Source organism: Solanum tuberosum, unplaced genomic scaffold (assembly GCF_000226075.1).
Source record: "Solanum tuberosum cultivar DM 1-3 516 R44 unplaced genomic scaffold, SolTub_3.0 scf00469, whole genome shotgun sequence".
NCBI classification, from domain to species: Eukaryota; Viridiplantae; Streptophyta; class Magnoliopsida; order Solanales; family Solanaceae; genus Solanum; species Solanum tuberosum.
The window spans coordinates 255,591-283,247 of NW_006239395.1; the positions used below are offsets into that span (position 1 = coordinate 255,591).

Below are 27,657 nucleotides of genomic sequence, written 5' to 3' on the forward strand. Positions count from 1 at the left end.
ATTTTAAAAGATTAACACAAGAGAAGAAGAAAATGAGAAATTAATAAATTAAAACAAAAGAAAATGAAAACATAAAAAGAGAAAAAAGTAAAATATATATGAAAGCAAAATAATTTTTTTTTTTTGGGTCCTAGAATATTAAAGTTGTTTATTTAAAAAAATAATAAAAAATAGGCCTACAAGTGATGGTTTTGTCTTTTCTGTTATGCCTTGCCAATGCACAAAGTTAAAAAGAAATAAATACCAAACTTTCATAAGAAGCAAATTAAAACCCTTTAACAAAGTATATTTATATGCAAGCTTTCTATATAAATAGTGATCAAATCATACATTAAAAATATCAAACTAAAAAAAAAAAATACACAACAAAAATCTAACTAAATTTTTTCTCTTCTTTCTTCTTCATCCACAATTCCATTTGTTAATTATTCTTTTTCCTCTAATTAGAAGCCATGGATACCATTGTAACGCACCGATACTATCGACCAGCTTCAAGGATAACAATTTTTGCTTACATTTTTGGCATTATAGCTGCGATTCTTATGCTTGTTTGGTTGTTGCATTATCGTGAAGGCGTTGATCTCGATTCATACGATCCTAATAAGATTTTTAATGTAAGTATATACTATTGAAATTTTAGTGTAGCTTAGTTGGTTATTTACCTGAAATCCTGGACATTTACCTTGTTGATTATGAGAGTTCAATTTCCCGCCTTGTAATCCCCTTCCCATTTCCCTTTTTAACTTTTTTTTTTAAAAAAAAAATGTAAGTATATACTATAGTCTATATATATGTACCTTGATTTTAATTAATTGAAATTTAATGTTTAATTAAATGTCTTAATTAGACTTTATTGTTAAATGCTATTGTAAATATCTGCAGGTCCACCCACTCTTGATGTTCTTGGGGTTGGTTTTCTTGTCTGGTCAAGGTATCCACTATCGATATCTTTAGTATGTTATAACAAGTTTACTATAATTTATATTATAAATATACAGTTTGTACGATGTTATAAGTCATCTTAATGTGATAATGTAAAATAATTTAAATATTGACGGTAAATATACAAGTAAAACTCATTTCAAAATAGGTAAGTCGTAGAAAATAGTGGATGAACAATTACGTTGCAACTATTAATCCTTTCAATTCAATTTAGGTAACAAAGTTTTAATAGGTACGAAGTTTTAAGGGGAAAAAAATTGAAACTTTCAAACATACGAGTTTATGTTTCTATAATAAGATCTTCTTTTGAAGGTAAAATTAGAAGATCATTTCCAAATTTAATAACTATTTCTAAATTTAAAAATAACTAATTTTACGCTTCTCATTTCACACTTAATGACAAGTTTAATCTTATAATTACACAAATGTTATAACATGTTTAATGTCACAATTCACAAGTTCCAAAATATCATTATAGATCACACACACAAATAATCATTTTCAGAACCACAAATATCAAAATTCTACATTTCTTTCTTAAACTCAGATTGATTAATCAAATTGGAGTATGTTACATATATTAGAACATAAGTACATGCATAATAAATTTTGATTATTATTTTTGTATGTACAGCACTTATGGCATACATGACAGTGAGAGCAGAGAAGAAAGTACAAAAAATTGCACATTTTTTACTTCATTTATGTGCAATTATTCTGGGAATTGTTGGATTACATGCTGCATTCAAGTACCATGATAGAAGGGGTTTGAGAAACTTGTATAGCTTTCATTCATGGATAGGCATTGGCACCTTCTGCCTCTACATTTTACAGGTACTTATCCCGTCTCAGATAATCTGTCGTGTTTCTCTTTTACACATCTCATAAAAAAATAATAGTTAAAAGGGATTTTGACTATTTTACCCTCATTTTACGTCTTAAGATATACATATATCAGTCAAAAATGTATCTGAACTATTGTTTTTTCACGAGCTTCACATCCCAACTATCAATTGTTCCTTTTTCTAGTTGAAATATATATCATCATCTATGTATTAAAACATACCTCAATCAGTCGGTTAAAAAAAATTCTATCCACCTAGCCGTCGCCCGTCGACAATGTATACTCAATATATAATCAATATGTAATGTATACGTGTTGATTATACAAGCAAACATCTCTATAATAACATCACTTGTTCTCATATATTTTACTGGCATAGTGAAATGTTGTTATAGAGAACATATAATATAACATAACATGAAATATCGATTCCACAAAATTATGGTTGTTATAGTGAAATATTGATTACTCTTTCAAACTTCTTTGAAATGCTTTATAACTTAAGCGGAGGGTCTATTGGACACAACGTAATTTCTTTACCTCTATAAGGTAAAGATACGATCTATGTATACTCTACTCAAACCTCACTTGTAAAATTACACCAAGTATGCTTGTAATCCCGGCCCCCATTGTTCATTAATTTTAATTGTCTTCTAATTATGATTCTTAATTTTTTCAGTGGGTGATTGGACTATGTATGTACATGTTACCATACACAAGAAGAGAAACAAGAGCAGTAAATTTACCATGGCACATATCTGGTGGTAGAGCAATATTCTACATGATAATTGTTACAGCATTGACTGGATTAATGCAAAAATCAACATTTTTGCAACTTCCATTATTTTCTGGAGAATCAATTTTGATTAATTTCCTTGCAATTTTCATCCTACTTTTTGGTGTTACTGTTGATTTTTCTGTTTCTCTTGGACGTTATGCATGATAATTATTTGTTAAACATAGTTAAATTTCATATTATCAATCAATTAATAAGTACTTTTATACTCTAGAGGAGTGATGTATTGATGGGGTGATGTTCTTTGTATAATTTGTTTTTTTTTTGGGGGGGTTTGTTTTGCTTTTGAATTGTGTAAATTGTAATTGAAGTTTGTTTTTAATGAAGTGTTTGTTTTTATTTCAATTTTTTGCCTATGTAATTCTTCATAAGTTGAGTGTCTATCAGAATTAGTAGTCTCTATATATACCTCTCAAGGTAGGGATACGATTTACGTATATTTTATCCTCTTTAGATTCAGTTTGTGGTACTACACTGAATCAGATGTATCTCAGAAAGTCATGATCTTTCTTCTTGATTCTAATTTTTTTTAACGAAGAATACGACTTTCTAAGATAATAACTATTAGTTGACTAACAATCTGATAAATTAACCTCAAATGAAGTATAGAGTTATTTATTAATAATATGAACGACTTTTTTCGTGAGGTAATTAACCATGGTTACGTTGCACGACCACGCCATAGCTCCAATATGTATTACTAATCATTTGTTCGGTACACTGTTTCAATCTTCGTGTAACTAATGTTTGCATTAATACACTCAATTATGCATTGAAGAGTGTATTAGTAGTACTATGTATTTCTATGCATCAATAATGCAATGGGTTCTAATGCATGCTACTGCATGATTAAAGACACAATTATCCCTCAAAAACTTGTCCACAATCTCTCCACTATATTTGTGGAGGGTATTTTTGTAAACAAATATTTTTAAAAAAAATTATGCAATCGGTGATATTTTTAGTACATCAAACCAAACACTACATAAGAAAAATCTTAGCATAACTAATACAAATATAACTAATATAAACATTATTAATACACTATATATTTTTATTCGTATACATTCTAGCAATGAACCCTAAATTCATTGCACCCATGGTACAAGACCGTCTTAACCACTAAGCCTCTAAAGTCATCGCTTGGGGTCCCATATTTTCGGGGCCCCCAATTTAAAAAAAAAATACTTATACATATTACTTAAAATTATATGTATTTTTAAATTAAAAAAAAACATGTAAGAAGTATAAAAAAAATAACTGTTAGTATTCCCCACTTTTCTAAGGGAATGAAACATTTTTTGAAAATAATTCCCTTAAGTGGGAAATTGTGTTTCCTTATTTATCTCCTAAAAATTTGACCTTATATTATTATTTACCTTATACTCATCTTTTTATTCTCTATTTTATTATTTTTATTCTCAATATTGAACTCTCTCCTAAAAAAAATGATTTATTATTGCTTACAAGTTAAAAAAGAACAAAATTTTCTTTTGAGTGTCTTCTTCAAAATCTTAAGAAGTGCAACAAGCAATCATTATATTGAAGGAACCCAACACTATTTCAATATTGTTATATCAACTTATCAAATTCATGAGCCAGGTTTTATTATTCTTACTTTATTTTATAATTTTTCTTGAACTTTTGTTACTGTTGATATTCTTAGTTAGTAAGTATATATATTCTCGTTTTAGTTATTATTAAGAGAAATAATACAAGTAGAAGATAATGGTTTAATGGAAATACTCAATCACTTGAATAAAATAATGTTGAACAATTCTTGTAACTATTGTCCCGGCTGAAAGAAGTTTTTCGAATCTAAAATTGATAAAATCTTATCTAAGATCAACAATGTGAGATTGATGCATTAGCTATATTATCAATTGAAAAGGAATTACTAAAACAAATTGATTAGAAAACAATTAATGACTTCACATCTAAAAATGCTAGAAAATAGATTTTAAATAAATATATACATGATTTTTTATTTTTTTTATTTTGAAAAAAAAATAAAAAAAATATTAGGACCCCTCTTTAAGGTTTGACTTTAGGCTCCCAATCTTGTTGAGTCGACCCTGCCATGGTAGAATTGTCTTATAAAAGCTTACATCACAATTCACAACTAATTACTCTAAGTATATTTAATGGATTATTTTAAATCTACCCCAAATATAAGGAAAACTTTATTGTCATTTTCTCTTGAATATTTCCACAGTAACAAATTAATCACTCAAGTAAGGCATCCAAAACATTGAAGAAGAAAGTGAATCAAAAAATGACAAGTAGTCACCATTTATCAATGTGTGCCCACCTTAGTTCAACGTCTACAATCTTTTTGGTAAAATAATGCCAAAACCATATGATTATTTTATAAAAAATGAAATAATTGTCACTTGTCATGAATTTACGTGACTATCTAAGTAAGAGAAAAAGGAAGTCCAAGTGGCCTTGAAATAAACATAACAAGTGGATTATTATATTATATAATATATATAGTGTTTACTAAAAGTTAATTATCTACTTAACCAAAACCACAAATATTGGGTTAAAGAGCTCCACGTTGTAACTATATTAGACTTTGTGATCATTCTTTTTTATTCATCCAACTTCATCATCTTTAATAAAAAAAAAATTGAGTTCGAATTATGAAACAAAAAAATCTTGACAAAAAGTATTGGATGAGTCATCAAAAAATTTGTGTGAATAATATTATTTCACATTATATTGGTCCAGTTTTATTTAGTACATACTTCTTTGATTAAGACCTTATTATGAAGCATAAAAAGGGGTTAACATGTAACAATCAAAAATCCAATAAGGGGTCCATAATTTGGTTCCATCTTTGAAAATTTGACCCTTATTGAGTCTTTTTTAAAATAATTATTATTATATCTAATCCCAATATCTTATATTGTTTTATTTAAATAATATTAAACAGACTTATCTCTTTACTTGATGGAGAGTTTTTGATTAACGATAAAATTATTTTTGTGTGATTCATAAAATTTTCGTTATTTACATCACACATATTGAGGTGCGACCTTTCCTCAAACCCTGCATGAACAAGGAATGTTTTATACACGGATTGTCCATATCTCTTCTTTACTCCCTTTATTGGAAAAGTCTCGAAATTACAAACAATTCGATCATTATTCAATTAAGGGCCCCGTTAATTAAGATGAGAGTCAATACAAAGCTAACAAGTTAAGCTTTCTTAAACAGAAATCCTAATCTAAATACTTCCCGATCAATTGATATTGTTTAAATAATCAACTTCACAAAAAAGCATTTTTTTTATGTTTAACAAATTCTAAAATATATTCAACATAAAACATAATGACAGATCTAGACATTGTTATAAACTACAAATTCTCTACGTAACGTAAGCATATTAAATTCCTCTTTCACTTTGTCAACCACAAGTCTATGATAAATCTAGACACGAGGTTTCAAATTTAAATATAATTACTAAGGAAAAAAAAAATACTAAATAATTTCTTCTCATATGAACAAGTCCTAATAAACAAAGTTACTGGATGAAAAATAATAAATATCTCATAAAATTTGCCCAAAGATGCGCAAATTAATTTGAACATCATAATTGCATATATTAAAAAATAATAACAGTTAATCTAAAAGACACATATTAAGTATTCAAGTCTTTAACCAAAATTTTCACTCAAGTTCTACCAAACGTAAGTGTGGTTTAATAGGTTATACCTAAATATTTAAGGTCATTGTCTCACATTAACTATAGGCATTTAACTCTATTAATGTGTTTTAGTGTATATATAAAGATTAAATTAAATGTTCTGTTCCCTCCAATTCATTTCATATGCATGTGAGATATTGTCTAACTAGTGATAAAAAATAAAAATAAAAATAAAAAACATTAGAAAACATATCTCGCTGATTGTGTATTGAAGTCATTATTTTTTATGCGGTTAACCGTTGTTAAAATCACAATATATCACGCTCTCTTGTTAATGAATTATCCCTTTTGGTTAAAAAAAAAAAAGAGTGACCCTTTATACATTATGGAGGGAAAAAGTAGTTATTTTGATTCCGAACTCCAAATATCTTATTAGTATTATATATTAAACTTGGCAATAAGCAAGCAACCACTTTGGAACTCTTCTTTATTTGCCTATTTATCCTTTAGCCCTTTTCAAAACTATCCCATTTACACTTCTTCTTCCTTCTTTATCTTGTTCTTGTATCCTTCTTGTGTTGAATAAAATAATTGAAAGAATTAGTAAAAAAAAATCTTTTTAAAATGCCAAACAAGATTAGTAGTTCAAGCTACAAAGTGAAATCTCCAATGGCAATAACAATATTTGGACACTTGTTGTTCATAGCTATAACAACACTTGTGTTAGTTTGGCTTTTGCACTTTAGAGAAGGCCTTGCTTTCTCTTCATCCAATAAGCCCAAGATTTTCAATGTAAGTTTCTCATAGAACTAGTATTTACTGGTCACTTTTATATCATATCTTCGAGAAATATCTACGGTCTTAAAATTTGATCTACAATTTCAAATTTCAGAACTGAAACTTCAAGAGAGCTTTATTTGTAGAATTTGAAATTTCAAGACAACGGTTATTTTTTGTTGTAACTATTTTTTTAGAAACTATAGTGTCAGCTGACCACTTTTCAACTCTATTTTCAAAAAATATTCTTTGTCTAGGATATTAGTTATTTCTCAAAAGTAGTTTGTGGGAATTTTTTTTAATTTCTATATTTTATTTTTTATATGTTTAATTTCTCTTGTACTAATTATTTGGGTATTTTGGTACTTGCAGATTCATCCATTGCTTATGGTTATTGGATTTGTCTTAATGGCTGGAGAAGGTAGGATATTTTTTTCTGACATTACCAAAAATCTGTTTTATAAAAAAAATATTTTTTTAATTCTAGTATTATATTTGGTTTTTCAATTATCTTTGCTTTAGACACTTTCCTTTTTTTCTCGAAATTTCAATATTGCTTCTTCACTTTATATTTTCAAATTTGATTTTGAAAACTTTTTTTTTTTTGAGTTGAGAGTTAATCGAAAACCTCACATCTCATACAAGATGGAGGTAAAGTCCGTATGTATATACACTATACTTCCCAGATCACACTGAATATATTGTGGTCGTTGTTTACTTCTACTTTATATTCCAATCAACGGTCTCTTACTAGGTGATATTGATGAGGGTCGGACCTTTTTTTATTTATTTACTTGTTTGTTTGTTTCTCTTACTATATTATGAATTAACAATCTAAAATTTTGGATTTTTTTGAACAGCAATAATGGCATACACAACAACTCCAACATCAAGGAAAAATCATAAATTATTTCACATGATTCTTCATTTGATAGCTCTTTTGACTGGAATTATTGGAGTAATTGCAGTTTTCAAATTTCACAATGAATCTGGAATTCCTCATATGTATACATTTCACTCTTGGATTGGTCTTTCCACCATCATTCTCTTTGGTTTGCAGGTAAAATCAGTACGTCTCAATTTACGTGGCACAGTTTGAATTTTGATTCAATCTTTTAATTTTGACAACTACATAGAACATACTATAAGTCATAATACTTACAAGACGTAAAAAAAATATACAATCAGAAAGACTCATTTGAATCTCAAAATTCAGATACCATGACGATTTTTTTTGTTGTTTTTGCTAGTGGATATTGTCCTTTTTGACCTTCTTATACCCCCGGGCACGATCATCGACAAGGTCAAGGGTTGCACCATGGCATGCCCTAATTGGGATCACCATATTTTTCATGGCAATAGTAGCTGCAGAGACAGGCTTGGTGCAAAAATTCATATTTTTGGGCCTTACAAGGAACCAAGAAGGACTTATAGTTAATTTCATTGGCCTTTTGATCCTCCTCTTTGGAATTTCGGTTGGTGTCACTGTTCTCGTGTAAAATTCACAAATAATCACTTTTCAGTCTATGTAATTGAAAATCATAGTCGTTAATATGGATCTTCACTGAAACTCTACGATAATGACTATTTAAAAACGACAAAAAATGAGATGATGTGGTTATTAGTCAAATATTTAAATTTGTTGTAAATATTTTTTTGTATGTTGCTTCGTGTGTTATAAAGAATTACTTGGTTTTTGTATGGGTGGTTTGGTTTTGTATATATTTTTTTTCACTTACATATTTTTTTTTCTTGTATTTAAAACGGCTATGTAAATAGACTATTTTGTTTCTCTTTTAGTTGATTGTGTCAAGTGTATGACTATGACCTTTCTTTCGTAGTTTTGATTGATTGGATATTTTCATCACGCAAGTAGAGTGTATGCAAACCTTACCTTTACCTCAGAATTGAGGTAGAAGGTTGTTTTTTATAGAGATAGACCCTCGGCTCAAAACAAAAACAGACTAAAAAACACGTAATGGAAGTACAAGAGACAACACGTAGTAAACAAAACAACAAATAGTACTTAGCAGAATAGTACTACAACCAAACAATATTACCATCGAACTACATGAAACAACATATCAACAAAATCGAAGAACAAGAAACTACGAGCACATCACTCTAACTACTAGTAAGTAGTAAGGGCACCTTCTTATTCAATACACTATCCCACCTAAAATAATATATAGATTCCAGCATATCTTATACAAGGTTAGTAATAACGCACGGGTTATTACTAATCCTCACACTCTTATTTCATATACTATCCCGCAAATAAAATAATATATAGATTCCAGCATACCTTATACAGGTATTTATGCAGAAAAGGAAACTAAAACCAAATATTGTATTGAATAATGTTTAGTTTCATATGGAAAAAAACAAATGAACCAAACATTATAACTTAAAGGTATTCCAAAGACTTATAATATTTCACCAACCATTTACTATTAGAAAACTTGCAACAAGGAAACTAAGTAACTGTCACAATTACTGGAGAAACTGGCAAGGAAGAGATTATGCTATACCAATAGCTGTTTGGCGGCTTCCATTCTGTTTAATAAGCCTGCAACTTCTCTATCCAATCTCATCTTCATCTCACAATAATCGGAATGAGCGTTCTCCAAGGTCTTAAGATCTTCCATTTTTTTCCTTCTCCTTTCCTCCGTTTCTTGCAAACACAATTTGGAGAGTTTTTCATAATACACTTCGTTCAGTTTCATACTCTCCAGCCGAGCCAACTGCCTTAAACTCACTGCCTCTCCTCGTGCATCAGCTGCATGACTCTGAAACATTTGTGCCTCTGCTTCTTTGATGCGTACAATGCTTCCCAAGCTATCAACCTCATCTTTCTTTGATCGTTTCACTGGCCATTCATCTTCAATTGTTTTGATAGCTGTGAAAGAAGTGTTAAAATCATTTGGACAAGGATCAACATGCCTCATATCTTTTTGTCCGCTTGAAAAGCTCATGTCATAGAATGAGGACTTGGGAATAAGGGAGGTAGAGATAGAAAGATCAACAACTACATGCTTTCCAACAATAGTTACATTACCAAAGTCTGGCAATCCGTTGTTGCTTGTTAATTAAAGAAAATATAACTTGGAAAAGAAATGGCATGTTTTGTGTCAATGAAACATGTACTGGACGCTAAGGAACTAAGGAAAACTGGGAAAAGTGTTTTCGTTGATAATCTCTAATTCTTCTAAATTCATGAGGTTAAAGAAGAGCAATACTTGAAAATAGAAAAAATTCATAGGCATACAAGTAGGAAAATAGAACATTCATAACAAATTGCAACTAGGAAATAAATCATTCTTGAAGTACAAAACCATGAACAATTTAATAAACTTGCCCATTGCTAAGTGTCCCATACCGGTTGTGGGATGTGGAATTGGTTTTTTTGTATGGTCTTACACAATGCTCAACTCATCCGCTAGCTTTCAGGGTTGAGTTTAGTCCAAGATCCATATTTCCTTATCATGGCATTAGAGTCAAGCTCATCTAAACTCTTGGTTTACCCAGTGTTAGGTCCCCAATTATGTTGTCCACGTTCCAGTTGGCAGATTGGGGGAAAGATATGTGTCCCACATTGATTGTGTAATGTGGAATTGATCTGCTTATATGATATCAGATAATTCTCACCTCATGAGCTAGCTTCTAGGGTTAGGCAAGCGAAGGTCCATTTATTATCATCCATAGATTGTAGATTTCTAGAAATTGTAGGCGAGCTAATTGTGGTTATCTAAACACATGGCTAATTGTATATATACCAACATAACCATTTCAAATGGAAGTAATATTACGATTAAGGTAGCTACTATTTCTAACTTCATATTCCCTTTCGTGGTTTGGGCACCAAAAATCAGAAATAAGAATGAGTATAACATAAGGAAAACCAGAAATTGAAAAATAGAAACTTGTTCTTATGCTAATAAAGATAAAATGAATTGGTTTGTATACTTACTGCTGAATAACTGAAATATAAAATCGCAGGCGTCTGAAGGGGAAATCATCTTCATAGCTAGCTTTGTATGCAAGACATCTGCCTTAACATGCAACTCCTTGCCTTTAAAATCTTCACTCCCTTGGAAGATTTTCCGAACATAATCAAGCTCTTTCATCAGGGTCTCCTCACCCCATTCATTTGCAGAAGACATGAACACGTCCTTAATGAAGCCAAACATTTCCGAGGCATGACCACATCCCAGACAGTAAAATTGCATCTCGGTTGTCCCGGAGGGTCCTTTGAGACTTGGACCTGGCTTTATAAGATTTTGACGAATACCACAAACAGCATGACACCAATGCAAGCATGCATCACACCCTACCCAACTGCAAGTATTATTGGCACAGTCGAATTTCAGACACACAAGACACATGCATTCGCTGCAGAATCCCTTCTTCGTTGAACAAATCTTGCAACCGCGATCCTCAATAGGCAAAAGCCTCCTGCAATTAATGTTTCGACACCTTTCAAGTAAGAAAATTTCAACCAATTCTGATGTTAGAAGGCGGGTGTTTTTCGATAAGAAGCTTCCAAGACCTGTTCTTATTGAAACCAAAAATTCTAGTTGGATCTTATGGCAGTTCAAGAGAGTCCGATTGGTAAGATCAGATCTCTCATCGAGTCTGTTTTGAAGACTAATGAACTCATATATCCTTTCCGGCATTGTTATTAGGTTACTCAAGTATTCTTTTGTTGATTCAACTGTTTCGTCATCAAGCTGTTGCACAATCTGAGCCATAAGAGGAATAGGCTCTGACACTATTCTTCTAAGTAATTTCTGTTGCCTAGAAACCTCGTATGCTTTTCCTCCATCCCTTTTCTCCAAAAGTTTCAAATATCCCGAGCCTCTTTTCCTCGAATCCCTTGACTGACCGTCAACAACTCTAGGCCTTGCAGACAAGTCGGATAGGAAAATTGAATTGTTATCCGAGCTTGTAGTCCTATGAATACGATCACTACATGTTTCCTTATTGACCACTCGACTGTCAAACCATGTTCCACCAACATGGTTTGACAATGCAACACCACCGTCACCAATTGGCCTAAACCTGCTATGAACTGATCGAATAGTTCCTTTTCCGCAATTCTCTTGCCTAGCAAGCTTATGTGCATTTCCTCCATAACGTTTCAAATATCCCGAACCTCTTCCTCTCAAAGCATCTGACTGACCACTAACCATTATATCTAGAAGAATAAAAATTGCAGAGAGGTTAAAAAACTGACAGATTGGAAGGAAGAACTTCAGAAATTTGTCCTCTGAATTTCTCTCTGGGTAAAAATATTTTCACACCTTTTTTATACTAAAGCAAAATCCTATCTGTCTTTACAGATAGACACTAGCAAAATGACAAAAATGGTTTGTTATGTCTGAGGATAATTTCAAAGTAGTTTGTTAGATGGAATCTGATAGTGATTATTTTCTCCAGAGATTTTTTATTTTGAGTATCTATTTTTTTGTTCATTCTTTCCCTCTATTTTCCCTCAATTATCTCATGCAAAATACTCTAAGAAATCAGTAACATGTTTAGCGCGTTGAAGTCCAGAACTTAAATTATCATTGGGTTTTAAATAAAATCGTGTATATCAGCAATCAACACAACAATATGTGCTACTACCGTAAAGATATGGCATTTGGGTCTAACTCAACCCCAAAAGCTATCTCATGACGGGAGGTTTGTCCAAGTCCATATAAGGAGATCAATTTCCCATCCATTCCCCGATGTGGGACTTCTTAAAGCCTACAGCTCAATGAGAAGTCTCATTCTATCGATTTCACATCGATTCATTGGCATTTTCTAGTCTCACATATACTAGTTGTAGTCTCTGAACAATGGTCACTATACTGGTGAAGACGATCCTGTTCTATGTAATCTTGACATAAAGGACTCGCAAATGACACAATTGCACAACTTAATCAAGATTGTCAATACAGTCTCGTGTCAATAATTCAAAATTATGTAAATTTGTTTAGATTGGACACTGTAAAATTACTATTGTCAAACGAGAAAAGAAGAAGATTGCTAACCTTAATATCATGGACAAGTTGATGATTTGCATATATGAGGTAATTACTGTATAGCTACCATGCTGAAACCGATTATTCCACCAACGTGGGACTAATATGTCAGTGGTATTGAGAATGTCAGGCCCAAACATGTTTCTTAACACTTCCATTGCTTCTCTTAATGTGTCTCTTGATCAGATAGCTTCAACACGTTTCGACTCACCATTTGTCAAGGTTACCACCACCATATCGGAGCACAGGTAAGCATTTTTCATGTGCTGATGACATGAACACAGATCAACATCAAAAGACAGCTAAAAGCAGTTCTTGAGCACATAATGATGACTAGATGATGCATGGGAAAAATAGAAGTCTGAAGTTTATGCAAGTGTACTGTTGTATTCTCTTAATAAGACGTCTTAAGATACGTAATTGGTAGTCAACTTATATTGGCAGCTCCAAGAGAGGGGTTGTAGCATGAGGCATTCGTAAAAAAAGTAGCATTTTTTTATATGTGTGTGTGCAGAAGCCAAAATTATGCTCAGTTGAGTCATGAGTGTACAATTGTATAACCAAGAAAATTTCGCCGTGCCAAATCAGTAGATCTACACGAGTCTAGCATTATACTAATGTTCACATAAGAAAGTGGTACTCAGGAATAACATAGTGCATCAGAAGGACCGACCACCGACGTCATTTTTAAACTCACCAAGAACCTCTGAGGTTAGTTACTGGAATATATATAAACTCAAGGATATCAAGACCAGAAGCCTCACCTACTCTGCTAATAAGAAGAAAAATATGAGGTAACTGACTCTAATCGTACAGATAAACCTTTTTTTACCTATAGCAAGTTGATTCCTCCTGTAGACATCTCAAGAATGTGACCTTTCTAATATATGCAAGTATAACTGTGTAATTTGTCACTACAACTCTTTCCTGACAGATTATCTCAGTTATTGATCTCTCCTTGAAGCACAAAACCAATTTCCAAAAGAATATATCTTGAGCTAGCTTCTAAGCATATGAAAGTCCTACTTCCTCCCTCCTTACGAGACAAATGATTTATGTAGTAGCGTGCCCCGGCATGAATCCGATCTGGTTCTCGAAAATAGCCACATCCCTCCTCACCCTCATCTCCACCACTCTCTACCACGCATTCATAGTGTGGTTTAACAGCTTGTTACCCCTATAGTTGTAAAAATTCTAAAAGTCACCCTTGTTCTTGAACAACGGAATCATTGTACTCCATGCATCGGGCACCCTCGCCGTCTTGAAAACAACTTAGACAGCCGCACCATACCTACCCAGCCTGTGCTCTTCCAAAATTCCACTGGGATCTCGTCGGCCCGATCGTTCTAGCCATACGCATCCTACGAAAAGCACCCTCCTCAACATTTATACACCTACAATACCAACAATTGTGATGCTTCTCTGAGTGCTCCAAATCCCCAGCACAATGTCTATGTCCCTCTCTTCGTTCAAGAGTTTATAGAAGTATGACTACAAGAAGAATGAAAAACATTCAGCATGCTTATAAGTAGGAAAATAGAACATATATGCAAAATACAACTAGGATATAAATCATTCTAACAAATACAAACACCATGAACAATTTAATTAACTTGCCCATAGACTATAGGCTTCTTGAAGACTATAAACACCCGAATAATTATTTAACGAAGAGAAATTATATCTTAAGACATAGATGAGAATAAAATAGTAAAAATAAAAACCTTTTAATTAATGATTTCTTAAAGGGAAGGTAAAAGAGACATACCACAGATAATTTTGAGATGGAGGAAGTATTATAAAAATTACCCCATAATAGGAAACAAGATTTGACAATTTTGTAAAAAAAATGGATCCTGGGAAAAACTTAACCCCAAAAGCTAGCTGATGGTGCAAGACCCTTTAAGTAAACCAATTATACATCCCTCAACCGGTGTGGGACACTTAGCAATGGGCAAATTTATTCAATTGTACATGGTATTGTACTTACAGAAGGAATTATTTCCCAGTTGCAATTTGTGTTTAATGTTCTATTTTCCTACTTATAAGCGTATTGAATTTTTTCAATTTTCAATTATTGCTCTTCTTTAACCTCTATGAATTAAGAAGAATTAGAGAGTATCAGCGGAAACACTTTTCCCACCTTAGTTCTTCAGCGTCCACTTCATGTTTCATTGACACAAAACATGTCATTTCTTTACTAATTTATATTTTCTTTAATTAACTGGCAGCGACGGACTGTCAGACTTTAGTAATCCAACTAGTCTTGGAAAACATGCAGTTACTGATCTTACTGCATCGACCTCCCTTATTCCCAAATCCAAATTCTATGACACAAGCTCTTCAAGCGAACAAAAAGATATGAGACCTGTTGATCCTTGTCCAAATAATATTAACACTTCTTTCACAACTATGAAAACGTTGAAGATCAATGGTCAGTGAAACGATCGAAGAAAGATGAGGCCAATAGCTTTGGAAGCATTGTACACATCAAAGAAGCAGAGACACGAATGTTTCAGAGTTGTGCAGATGATGCACGAGGAGAGGCAGTGAGTTTAAAGTGGTTGGCTTGGCGGGAGAGTAAGAAACTGAACAAAGCGTATTATGAAAAACTCTCCAAATTGTGCTTGCAAGAACCAGAGGAAAGGAGGAGCAATTAAGACCTTTTGAGAATGCTCATTTCGATTATAATTATATGTAAATGAGAACAGATATGGAGATAGCAGGCTTATTAAACAGAATGGAAGCAGCTAAACAACTACTGGTATAGCCTAATCACTTCCTTGCTAGAAACTATATATTATTTTATGTGGGATAGTGTATTGAATAAGAATGCGGGGATAAGTTGTTCAGAATCAGAATCAGAAATGTAATCACTAATATATATATGCATCTAATGCACAGATATTTTGATCAGAATCAGAATCTAAGTTTCTCTAAGCTTCTTTATGTGATATATTTTCTTTTTTAGTCTATACCAAAAGAAGGAAATTTTTCTACGTTTAGAAATCTAACTTTTAAACTTTTTATTTTATCCTTAATGAGATAATTTATAGTCATACAAATATTTATGGTTTGTTTTAGACCACAAATTTCAAAAGTATTTTTTCTTTCTTAAACTTCGTCTGAGTCAAGGTCGGAGCTAGCATGGGAAATACAGGCTCGACAAAACTTAATAACTTCGGTCCAATCCTAATATATTTGTTGAAAAAATCACTAAATATGTATATATAATATACTCCAGAACCTATCAAATTTTGAATCCGTCTCCGATCTCAGTTAAAGTGCATTACATAAATTGGGACGGAATAAGTAATATTTTGGGAAAACATACATGTAACTCTAAAAACTCCTACAAAATGTGGCAGTGTTAGATAGTAAGTTCAATACTTCTGAACATCAAGACTCCAACTGTGCCAAAGGTAATATAGCATATGGTTTTCCAAATCCCAAAGTGAACATCAACACAAATTTCATAACAATAAACCACTGAGCTAAAAAGGAAATAGTCAACTATTTGAAGGATCACTTGGTTTAGAAGCAAGTTATGCGAGGATTAGTAAAGCACAGGTTATTACTAATCCTCATATTCTTATTCAATATACTATCCTACATAAAATAATATATAGATTTCATCGTACCTTATACAAGATTAGTAATTACGCCCGATTTATTATTAATCCTCGCATTCTTATTCCATACACTATCCTGCATATAAAATAATAAATAGATTCCAGCATACCTTATACATGTATTAGTCATGCGGAAAAGAAAACTAAAACCAAACATTGTATTGAATAATGCTAAGTTTTATATGGAAAAAACAAATGAACCAAACATTGTAACTTAAAGGTATTTCAAAGACTTATAATAGTTCACCAACCATTTACTATTAAATATTTGCAACAAGGAAACTAAGTAGCTATCACAATTACTAGAGAAACTGACAAGAGATTATGCTATACCAATAGCCGTTTGACGGCTTCCATTTTGTTTAATAAGCATGCAACCTCCGTATCCAATTTCATCTTCATCTCACAATAACAGGAATGAGAATTCTCCAAGGTTTTAAGCTCTTCCAATTTTTTCCTCCTCCTTTCCTCCGTTTCCTGCAAGCGCAATTTGGAGAGTTTTTCATAATACATTTCGTTCAGTTTCTTACTCTCCAGCCGAGCCAACCGCCTTAAACTCACTGCCTCTCCTCGTGCATCAGCTGCACGACTCTGAAACAGTTGTGCCTCTAATTCTTTGATGCGTACAATGCTTCCCAAGCCATCGACCTCATCTTTCTTCGATCGTTTCACTGACCGTTCATCTTCAATCGTTTTGATAGCTGTGAAAGAAGCGTTAAAATCATTTATAAAAGGATCAAAAGGCCTCATATCTTTTTGTCTGCTTGAAAAGTTCATGTCATAGAATGAGGAATTGGGAATAAGAAAAGTAGAGGCAGGAAAATCAGTAACTACAAGCTTTCCAAGAATAGCGATTACTTAAGTTTGGCAATTCGTTATTGCCTGTTAATTAAAGAAAAATATAATTAGTTAAGAAATGACACGTTTTGTGTCAATGAAACATGTAGTGGACGCTAAGGAACTAAGGGAGACTGGGAAAAGTGTTTCCGTTGAGAATCTCTAATTCTTTTAAATTCATAGAGGTTAAAGAAGCGCAATACTTGAAAATAGAAAAAATTCAGGCCTATAAGTAGGAAAATAGAACATTTATCACAAATTGCTACTAGGAAATAAATCATTCTTGAAGTAAAAAACCATGAACAATTTAATAAACTTGCCCATTGCTAAGTGTCCCATACCGATTGTGGGATGTGGAATTGGTTTCCTTGTATGGTCTTACACAATGCTCAACTTATCCGCTAGCTTTCAGGGTTGAGTTTTTCTCAAGATCCATATTTCCTTATTATGGCATTAGAGTCAAGCACATCCCAAACTCTAGGTTTACCCGGTGTTGGGTCCCCAATTATGTTGTCCACACTCCAGTTGGCAAGTTGGGGGAAGATATGTGCCCAGATCGATTGTGTAATGTGGAATTGGTCTTCTTATATGATATCAAATAATTCTAACCTCATGAGCTAGCTTCTAGGGTTAGGCTAGTAAAGGTCCATCTATTATCACCCATAGACTATAGATTTCTAGTAACTGTAAGCGAGCTACAAGGGGATTCAGTAATATTCAAGTTGACAAATGCAAGACAGAAGTCAGAGAATGACATCTCACTGCCCCTACTGTCAATTGTGGTTATCTAAACGCATGGTTAATTGTATATATACCAACACAACCATTTCAAACGGAATTAATATAACGATTTAGGTAGCAACTATTTCTAACTTAATATTCCCTTTCATGGTTTGTGCACCAAAAATAAAAAATAGGAATGAGTATAACATAAGGAAAACCAGAACATTGTAAAATAAAGACTTGTTCTTATGCAAATAAGATAAAATGAATTGGTTTGTATACTTACCGCTGAAAAACTGAAATATAAAATTGCAGGCGTCTGAAGGGGAAATCATCTTTGTAGCTAGCTTTGTATGCAAGACATCTGCCTTAACATGTAACTCCTTGCCTTTAAAATCTTCACTCCCTTGGAAGATTTTCCGAACATAATCAAGCTCTTTTATCAGGGTCTCCTCACCCCATTCATTCGCACAAGATATGAACACATCCTTAATGAAGCCAAACATTTCCGAGGCATGACCACATCCCAGACAGTAAAATTGCATCTCGGTTGTCCCAGAGGGTCCTTTGAGACTTGGACCTGGCTTTATAAGATTTCGACGAATACCACAAACAGCATGACACCAATGCAAGCATGCATCACACCCTACCCAACTGCAAGTATTATTGGCACAGTCGAATTTCAGACACACAAGACACATGCATTCGCTGCAGAATCCCTTCTTCGTTGAACAAATCTTGCAACCGCGATCCTCAATAGGCAAAATCCTCCTGCAATTAATGTTTCGACACCTTTCAAGTAAGAAAATTTCAACCAATTCTGATGTTAGAAGGTGGGTGTTTTCCAATAAGAAGCTTCCAAGACCTGTTCTTATTGAAACCAAAAATTCTAGTTGGATCTTATGGCAGTTCAAGAGAGTCTGATTGGTAAGATCAGATCTCTCATCAAGCCTGTTCTGAAGGCTAACAAACTCATATATCCCTTCCGGCATTGTTATTAGGTTCCTCAAGTATTCTTTTGTTGTGTCAACTGTTTCGTCATCAAGTTGTTGCATAATCTGAGCCATAAGAGGAATAGGCTCTGACACTATTCTTCTAAGTATTTTCTGTTGCCTAGAAAACTTATATGCTCCTCCTTCATCTCTTTTCTCCAAACGTTTCAAATATCCCGAGCCTCTTTTCCTCGAATCCCTTGACAGACCATCAACAACTCTAGGTCTCGCAGACAAGTTGGATAGGAAAATTGAATTGTTATTCGAGCTTGTAGTCCTATGAATACGATCACTACATGTTTCCTTATCGACCACTCGATTGTCAAACCATGTTCCACCAACATGGTTTGACAATGCAACACCACCGTCACCAATTGGCCTAAACCTGCTATGAACTGATCGAATAGTTCCTTTTCCGCAATTCTCTTGCCTAGTAAGCTTATGTGCATTTCCTCCATAACGTTTCAAATATCCCGAACCTCTTCCTCTCAAAGCATTTGACTGACCACTAACCATTATATCTAGAAGAATAAAAATTGCAGAGAGGTTAAAAAACTGACAGATTGGAAGGAAGAACTTCAGAAATTTGTCCTCTGAATTTTCTCTCTGGGTAAAAATATTTTCACACCTTTTTTATACTAAAGCATAAAAGTAAAATCCTATCTGTCTTTACAGATAGACACTAGCAAAATGACAAAAATGGTTTGTTATGTCTAAGGATAATTTCAAAGTAGTTTGTTAGATGTAATCTGATTGTGATTATTATTCATATTTTCTCTATTTTACTCAAAATCTCCTGCAAAATACTCTAAGAAATCATTAATAGTAAATCAAATAATTTCAAAAAGAGCACCAGCTCGGCTTATCATTAAGCTATCAATGGGTTTAAAATAAAATCACATAGATCAGCAATCAGAACAACAATATATGCCACAGCTCAATGAGAAATTGGAAAAAAGTTTATCAAAGAAATTCGATTCAATAACCTCTAGAAGATTTTGTTAAGAGTTCTAGACGCGATAAGTGCTTCCTTATGCGTAACTAGTTCCAAATATATTTTATCGTCTTCAACTTCATCATCAATATTATTTTCTCCAATGGTATCCACAATTTCTTCTAAGCTCTAGACCTCTAAACATGTATCATTTTTCACCTCGGATAATCTAAGAGGCTATTGACATCCATTTTACTGTGGTTTGTTTTAGAGCACAAATTTCAAAAGTATCAGAAAGTCACGCAAAAAACTATGGTTTGTTTTAGAGCACAAATTTCAAAAGTATTTCTTTCTTTCTTAAACTCCATCCGAGTCAAGGTCAGAGCTAGCTCGGGAAGTACGGATTTGAAAAAACCCAATAACTTCCATCCAAACCCTATATATTTTTTGAAAAAGTTCACTAAATATGTATATACAATAAACTCATAAACCTCAAATTTTGGATCTGTCTCTTTGGCCAAAGGCTATCTATGGCTGAACATCAAGACTCCAACTGTGCCAAAGATAAGATTCAGCCAAAGACTATCCATGGTTGTATCCAACAAGGCTCGGACAGAGAAATGCACAGTTACTTGAGAAATAGTCAAAGAAGGTTATACCAATGGCTGTTTGGCTGCTTCCTTTCTACTTAACAAGCCTGAAATCTCCATATGCAATTGCATTTTCATCTCGTTGTAATCGCAATGCAAATTCTCCAAAGTCTAGAGCTCTTCCAAAAAATTTCAACTCCTTTTCTCAGTTTCCAGCAAGCTCAGTTTGGAGGGTCATTCGGAATACTCTTCTTCCAGTATCTCGCTCTTCGGCCTAGTCAGACGCCTCAAACTCCCTACCTCTCCTAGTGCATCATTTGCAAGACTCTGAATCATTCGTGCCTCGGCTTCTTTGATCTGTACAATACTTTCCAAGATATCTACATCATCTTTCTTCAATCGTTTCACGGACCATTCATCTTCAATCGTTTTGGTCGGTGTGAAAGAAGAATTAACATTATGTGGACAATGATCAGCAGGCCTCATATCTTTTCGTCCGCTTGAAGAGCTCACGTCATAGAAGGAAAATTTGGGAATAAGGGAGGTAGATGCAGGATATAGTAACTGCATGTTTCCTAAGACTACGAGCCAGATTATTGAAGTCTGTTGCAGGAAAATTAAAAGGAGGAAAGTCCGACAAGCCATTGCTGCCTGTTAATTACAGAAAATCAAAATTAGTAAGATAATCGATATACTTGTGTAAATGAAAAACAAGAAGTGGAAGCTGTAAGAAATGCAATTCTTGAGAATGAAAAACATTCAACAGGCTTTTAAGTAGGAAAATAGAATATGCAAAGTGCAACTAGGATATAAATCATTCTAAAATGTACAAACACCATGAACAATTTACACCCATAGACTATAGGTTTCTTGAAGACTATGAACACCCGAATAAATATTTAATGAAGAGAGATCATATCATAAGACATAAATGAGGGTAAAATAGTCAAAAAAAAAACATGTTTTCTTAAGGGGCATGTAAAAGAGAAACAAGACAGATAATTTGAGTCGGAGGGAGTATTACACAAATTACCCCTTAATAGGAAACAAGATTTGACATTTTTCTGAAGGCTAACGAACTCATATTTCCTTTCAGGTGTTGTATTCTTTTTGTTGATTCAACTGTTTCTTCAGCAAGATGTTGCACAATCTGAGCCATTTTCCATTGCCTAGAAAGCTCATGTGCTCTTCCTCCATCCCTCTCCAAACATTTCAAATATCCCAAGCCTCTTCACCTTTGAATACTATTCCTACATGTTAACCATTCGACTGCCAAGACTAAAAGTTCCACCAAGATGGTTTTGACAATGCACCATCACCAATTGGACTTAACCAGCTAAACGGATCGATTACTTCCTTCTCCATAATTCTCTGCAAAAACGGATGAGAAAACAAGCATGACAAAGGAACTACCATAAAATCATTGGAACTAGTAGCCCCTTGTATTGTTCTTTGATAGTTCTAGTAACTGTATGCTCCTCCTAGGCCATAAATTGGCTGGAAGGTCACCTTCTCGAACCCGGTTCAAACCGGCTAAGGAGAGGAACATCAGGCATTGCTAAAGAGAAGGCAAGTTTCAATTTTTATCTTCTTATATCTGTTTTCTACTTCATGTTCAACCTCTATTTTACAACTATTCAATTTTTCAACAAATTTGTACTTTTCTTCAAAACCCAACTTGGAATTTTAACAAAGATAGCTTAGAATTAGCTCTTGACTGCCTAAAGTTTCAATCTTTTCCATTTCTGATACTGATTTCTCAAGAAAATGAATACCCTTTTCTTGATTCTCTATATTCTATACATTTTTTTTCCTCAGATTCACTGTTTTCACTTCAATTTTCCTTCTCATTAATCATTATATTTATGGAACTAGAAAAATTAAAATTTGCAGAGAGATTAAAAAACTTACAGATTGGAAGGAACAGCTTCAGAAATTTGTCCATCCGATAAAAAACTCTGCATAAATTTCGGTATATATCCCTCAACTTTGAATAATAGATAATTAAAAAAAAATCCTTTTTTTTTATATATTTTTCAATTTCTATCTGTATAAATATAACCAGTAAAATTGAAAGAAAACTCGTATTAGAAATGCAAAACAACAGTTTTCTAATACTCAAATATAAGATTTTAAAATTTTTTAAAATCCAAATAGATAAATTGCATGTTTTTATTAATCCATTTTATAATTGGTTCTATAGTTTTTTTTCTTCTAATTAATTTCCACTACTACTTTATTCTTTTATATACTTGATTTTGTGGCATTGTCATAAAACATAGGGATAGAAGTGTGCATTATATTTAAGATAGAAAAAATTCAATTATATTTCTTAATTGAACTTTATATGTGATATCTTTTTGGTTTCTAATATATATATATATGGTATATAATATAAATTATTAAATAAGGAAACTTATAAATATAAGTTGATCCAATATTGATGTTTGCAACAAATTTTATAGTGACAAAAAATAAATTGCAATCCCAAAAAAATATGATGAAACAATAATATTTTATTAATAAATAGTTCATGTACAATTTGCTCCTTCCTTGATTTTTCCTTCACAACATTTATCACTGATTAGAATATCATTAGTGATGTATTTCTCGAACTATGATTATTTGAATTTGATTATTTGAATTTGCGGAATATTCGAGATGGCTCCAAGAATTCTAACTGTAATCGAATACATCAAGTAGAGTTTCAACTTGAATCGAACACGTCTTTCAGAGTTGGAGTTGCATTGTTAAATAAGGAAACTTATTATAAGTTAAATCCAATACTAAATCGGACTTGCACTAATTAATCGTAACCAATTAAGGATGGGAAAGTTTTTATTTTCCATTATATATATCAATGAAAAATCCCTAATGTTCTTCTTATTGTTGTAATTAAATTCAATTTTGTAATAATGGACAAAATTAATGAGTATTGGAAGGCAACAAACAAGAATATGATGGATTACTTGGTGCGATACAATTAATAAGCCTTTTCCTCATAAGCATACTATTATGAAAGTCGATGATATTTATGGAATCACATTGTTTACTCCATCGCAAATTTTTCAATCTATGGAAGAACCGAAAAATCGATCCAATTTTCGATCCTAACAAGAGACTTATGGGGTACGTTAAAATTTCATGGTGGTACTATTATTGTGGTGAAAAGAAGAAGAGGATGAGAAAGAGTGAGTGGCATATGAGAGAATATTATGTCGTGCCTAAAATTAATTTTCGATGCAACGTTGAGAAAAAAGGCGTTATATTTGTCATGATGTTTAAGAATCAGAAACGAAAACGTAATACGAATGATAATGATAATAATAATGATCAAGATGATGAGATGCAGATTGTTCAATCTCCACAAGGAGTTCAACTTGATGATCATCAAGACTTAGTTGCTAATCAGATTACTCAATCTTTACAAGGCATTCACCTTTAAGATTATTGAGATTATTGCTTATTGGTTGTGTAATTTGTCATATTTAAAATTAAATGTATTACATAATTTTTAAGAATAAGTTGTCTGTTCGCAAAAATACATCGTCATTATTGTTGTTTCACTAAGAGGAAAAAAGAAATTGTTTTATGCATATGAATGGTCAAATTTGTTTGAGGGTACATTAATCAACATTCATGTTATATACATAAAAATAATTCTAACCTTATATATACAGTATAATTTTCCTATTAACGGGGTCGCATGAACCACCTTTTGTCGCTATAGCTCCGCCCCTGATTGGACTAACAAGAAAGTAAGTATATACAGAGGATATAAGGTATCAATAGTATCACAAAAATGTGAAAAAATTCCTTATGATCTTGTACAAGTTTATATATAAACAAAGTTACTATGAATTAAGCACATTTCAGGAATAAAAAGAGTCTAAAGCGATAAAACTCGAAATCTCAATTCAATCTAAGACATTCAATCAATCTCCCTGTACAATACAACGTGGATTTAACACAACGTAACATCGCGTTTTTCTTTTTTCGGAAAAGGAGGATGTCGAAATAGATATAGAAATGTGAATGGCAACAGTGTCACAGTTTCAAATTAAGGTCTGGCAATGATGGTTGTGTTTTAGGTGGTGGAGCCATTGGTACAAAATTTATGTTGGACCTCTGACCTGAATTAAGCACGACGTTGCTACCAACCCCGTCAACTTGGCGGAAGCTCCCGGGCCAAAACATCTCCATGTCATCATCCTCCATGTATACTGGCACCCCGAAATAGCCCTGTTCGAATCTTGCCCCGCCTCTAATAGCATGCATATGTCTTTCTTGTTGTTGTGAGGCATGTTGATGCATGGAGGCATGAGCTTCGATGCCAAGAGATCGATATGGGGAGCCGTGAAGGGGGAGCGATGCCAAGCTAGCGTACCTCTCTGATAGCATTCCCATCCGCATCGCCCTCTTTGCTAGAGTCCTCTCCCTCTTATGTGCATTTTGATGTCCTCCCAAAGCTTGTGAACTATAAAACTTGCGCCTACAAAAGTTGCACGAGAATATCCTCGATACTTGTGCAGCTGGAGGATGAGGCACTACTTCACTGCCAGCCTCGGGATTTCCCTTCGACTCGGGATCAGCACCGCTGTTGAAGCCAAGAGTCAAGTCAAGTGTAACCAGTTTCGACTCCTGCTGAAGATTGAGAGAGTTTGTCAGACAGGACGAATTGGTCGTGCTGTCCTTGTAAGGATCAGGAGAAACTTCTTGGGTAGAAGTGTTGGAGGCAACTTGGCTACTGCTGACTTCGGACTCGTCTTCCGATTCAAGATTGAAATTTGGTGGCTTCATGCTGCTCCGGAAAAAACGCAGTGCAGATTTGATACTTAGGTAACAATAGGTCGAAAAATAACTACGCGGTGATGACTTCCGGTCCTTGACTAACCTACAGGTATACAGAGAAGTAAATCATTTTCTGAATGACAAAATAACCTCCTCTGCCATGTGTTGGATAGCAGAACTCATGGCAGAACCGGAATTTACCAATAGAGTTCAACATATAAAAAAGTAAACACACGAAGAAGTCAAAGGAGTATAAGAAGTACACGAGAGTATTCACGAGGTACTTAAGCAAACCAAAGACAGAGTATAAGTAAATTATAATGTAATCAAGTTCCGAGTTCGGACAAGCAAAACATGTATTTCTCTTCAGACTAGTACCTAGAAGGTTAGAAAGGTGCTCCAACGACCATCTCAGAAAGCCAGAAAACTTGTTCATTCTTATCTTTTACTTCAATCATCACCTCTAAAGTCTGAACTAGCAACAAAATGTTTATCGATGTCCTAGACTACAGTTTACGAGACCTCAAACAAAGCTTAAAGACGTGTTTTTAGATTATCACACTCTACTCAAATCTTCAAGAATGCATAAAATAGAAGCGGACAAGTTCCCTACGTATCAGAAAAGGAAAAAAAACAGTCTGCTTTATGTTAAGGTTATGATGTTAACATAACATTACAGAAGGCCTGCAAGTTAATTACCTATGCTTTGTCGTAAGCTTAACATATTAATAGCATGAAATTCGCTCCGATAAATAGTTTTTTTACTCCAAATATTCTTGAACTCCAACCAACTGTGAGCTCATTAGTAAGCAAATCTCATTAGTTCTACTTTTCCAAGAAAGATTTCAAAAAATTGCCAAGACAACGAGAGAACCTTACAATGATGCATCTTGAACCTTCTAAAACAATCCAACGACGCTAAAAAATATTTCGGTCAAAATTCCAGCTAAACTGCATCCACTTGTTCTGTGTTACTCAAGAAATTAAACGAGATGCATAACAATCTGTAAACTATTTGCTTTAAGCATGAAAGTTTAAGGATAACGGTAGGTTGGTGGCTAACACCAATTCGATCAAACCCCCGTCCGGGAGGAATGTACCTCATCCCAAAATGAACACATACTTACTCTTATCTCGTAGAGATAGAGAAGTTATTTCCGAAAGACTCTCAGCTCAAGTACAACAAATCAACTAATCTAATCTCAATATTACAAAGAATCTAAAAACTTCTATTATTGACTAAATTTTTTTAAAAAAGGTTAGAAACTTTACTAGCTCAATTGTCTTCTTCAATCCAATCAATTTTGTTTTCATTCTAGTGGGATCTTATCAAAGTACATCTCAAGTTAACTATATCAGAGTTCAAAATTCAGTACAAAAATGAAGAATTTAATGAAAATAAAAACAATAGTTCATTTTTCCCCCTTCGCTGAATATTTGTAAAAACAGAATTTGCCCACAAACACAAATAGTGTATGAGAGTAACGTGTACACAGACCTTACCTCTACTTGGGGAACTAGAGATATTGTTTTCGATAGAAGAAGTCTAAAGAACTAGTAATAACATATATAAGATCCCAAATTGATTAAAATCATATAAACAAGAACCATATACAAACTAGAAACAACTACATATGTCATATCCACAAAAATTAAGCAAAAAAAAAAAAATCCAAATTTTACAAACAAATTAATATTAAAGTCAAAACAAGTATATACACTTCTAGGGGGAAAAAATCAAGAAAATAAAAGGGAAATATCAAATCTTGAAAAAAAAACATACCTTTTTTTTTCTTTTTTAATTTTATTGATGAATTTTTCAATGATATGACAAGTCTTGTTGTTGTTCTTCTTTGTGTGTATTTTTAGCTTTTACTAAATATGGTGAGGCAGAATTATAAGAGATAACAGAAAAGAGGAAAAAAAAAATAGAAGGAGATAAGATCATTAGATATAGAGAGAGAGAGAGAAAAAAAAATGGTGGGATGTCAGAGAAAGTCAGAAAAGAAATGAGATATAATACATACTGATTAGTTAGTACTATACACTATTTTTGTTGTTCATAATCATAGCTGAAAAAGGCATTTAACAATAAAGACAGAGGAAAGAGTTGTGGGG

General features: G+C 33.1%; 5 protein-coding genes across 7 annotated transcripts; 2 read left to right on the forward strand and 3 right to left on the reverse strand.

Annotated features, from left to right (window-relative positions):
- The first annotated feature begins 361 nt into the window (after positions 1-361).
- LOC102605721 (probable transmembrane ascorbate ferrireductase 3) lies at positions 362-2,895 on the forward strand. Its single transcript, XM_006364017.2, has 4 exons — positions 362-614; positions 883-931; positions 1,577-1,776; positions 2,466-2,895. The coding sequence occupies exons 1-4, from the start codon at positions 453-455 to the stop codon at positions 2,727-2,729; spliced, it is 675 nt and encodes a 224-aa protein (XP_006364079.1). The 5' UTR covers positions 362-452; the 3' UTR covers positions 2,730-2,895.
- A 3,770-nt stretch (positions 2,896-6,665) lies between these two features.
- On the forward strand, positions 6,666-8,733 carry LOC102598463 (probable ascorbate-specific transmembrane electron transporter 1). The gene is made up of 4 exons (XM_006363994.2): positions 6,666-7,026; positions 7,384-7,432; positions 7,872-8,071; positions 8,262-8,733. Exons 1-4 carry the CDS (start codon positions 6,859-6,861, stop codon positions 8,508-8,510), a joined length of 666 nt encoding a protein of 221 aa, XP_006364056.1. The 5' UTR covers positions 6,666-6,858; the 3' UTR covers positions 8,511-8,733.
- A 595-nt stretch (positions 8,734-9,328) lies between these two features.
- On the reverse strand, positions 9,329-15,832 carry LOC102599131 (protein OBERON 3-like). 2 transcript variants are annotated; one of them, XM_015303757.1, is made up of 4 exons: positions 15,184-15,832; positions 13,050-13,306; positions 10,982-12,208; positions 9,329-9,910 (listed from the first exon to the last, which is right to left on the reverse strand). In XM_015303757.1, exons 3-4 carry the CDS (start codon positions 12,201-12,203, stop codon positions 9,537-9,539), a joined length of 1,596 nt encoding a protein of 531 aa, XP_015159243.1. In that variant the 5' UTR covers positions 12,204-12,208; positions 13,050-13,306; positions 15,184-15,832; the 3' UTR covers positions 9,329-9,536. The 2 variants fall into 2 exon arrangements, with proteins under 2 accessions (XP_015159243.1, XP_006364058.1); XM_006363996.2 differs by lacking the exon at positions 15,184-15,832 and having other exon boundaries at positions 13,050-13,863.
- Positions 14,447-22,730, reverse strand: LOC102598799 (protein OBERON 3-like). Its single transcript, XM_015303756.1, has 7 exons — positions 22,660-22,730; positions 21,782-22,119; positions 20,818-21,399; positions 18,519-19,745; positions 17,006-17,373; positions 16,682-16,748; positions 14,447-14,531 (listed from the first exon to the last, which is right to left on the reverse strand). The coding sequence occupies exons 4-6, from the start codon at positions 19,738-19,740 to the stop codon at positions 16,683-16,685; spliced, it is 1,656 nt and encodes a 551-aa protein (XP_015159242.1). The 5' UTR covers positions 19,741-19,745; positions 20,818-21,399; positions 21,782-22,119; positions 22,660-22,730; the 3' UTR covers positions 14,447-14,531; position 16,682.
- A 1,796-nt stretch (positions 22,731-24,526) lies between these two features.
- LOC102599457 (zinc finger protein 4-like) lies at positions 24,527-27,410 on the reverse strand. Of its 2 annotated transcripts, none has more exons than XM_015303762.1 (2): positions 27,321-27,410; positions 24,527-25,640 (listed from the first exon to the last, which is right to left on the reverse strand). In XM_015303762.1, the coding sequence occupies exon 2, from the start codon at positions 25,546-25,548 to the stop codon at positions 24,796-24,798; it is 753 nt and encodes a 250-aa protein (XP_015159248.1). In that variant the 5' UTR covers positions 25,549-25,640; positions 27,321-27,410; the 3' UTR covers positions 24,527-24,795. The 2 variants fall into 2 exon arrangements, with proteins under 2 accessions (XP_015159248.1, XP_006364059.1); XM_006363997.2 differs by lacking the exon at positions 27,321-27,410 and adding an exon at positions 25,918-26,166 and having other exon boundaries at positions 24,527-25,642.
- Between the last annotated feature and the right edge of the window lie 247 nt (positions 27,411-27,657).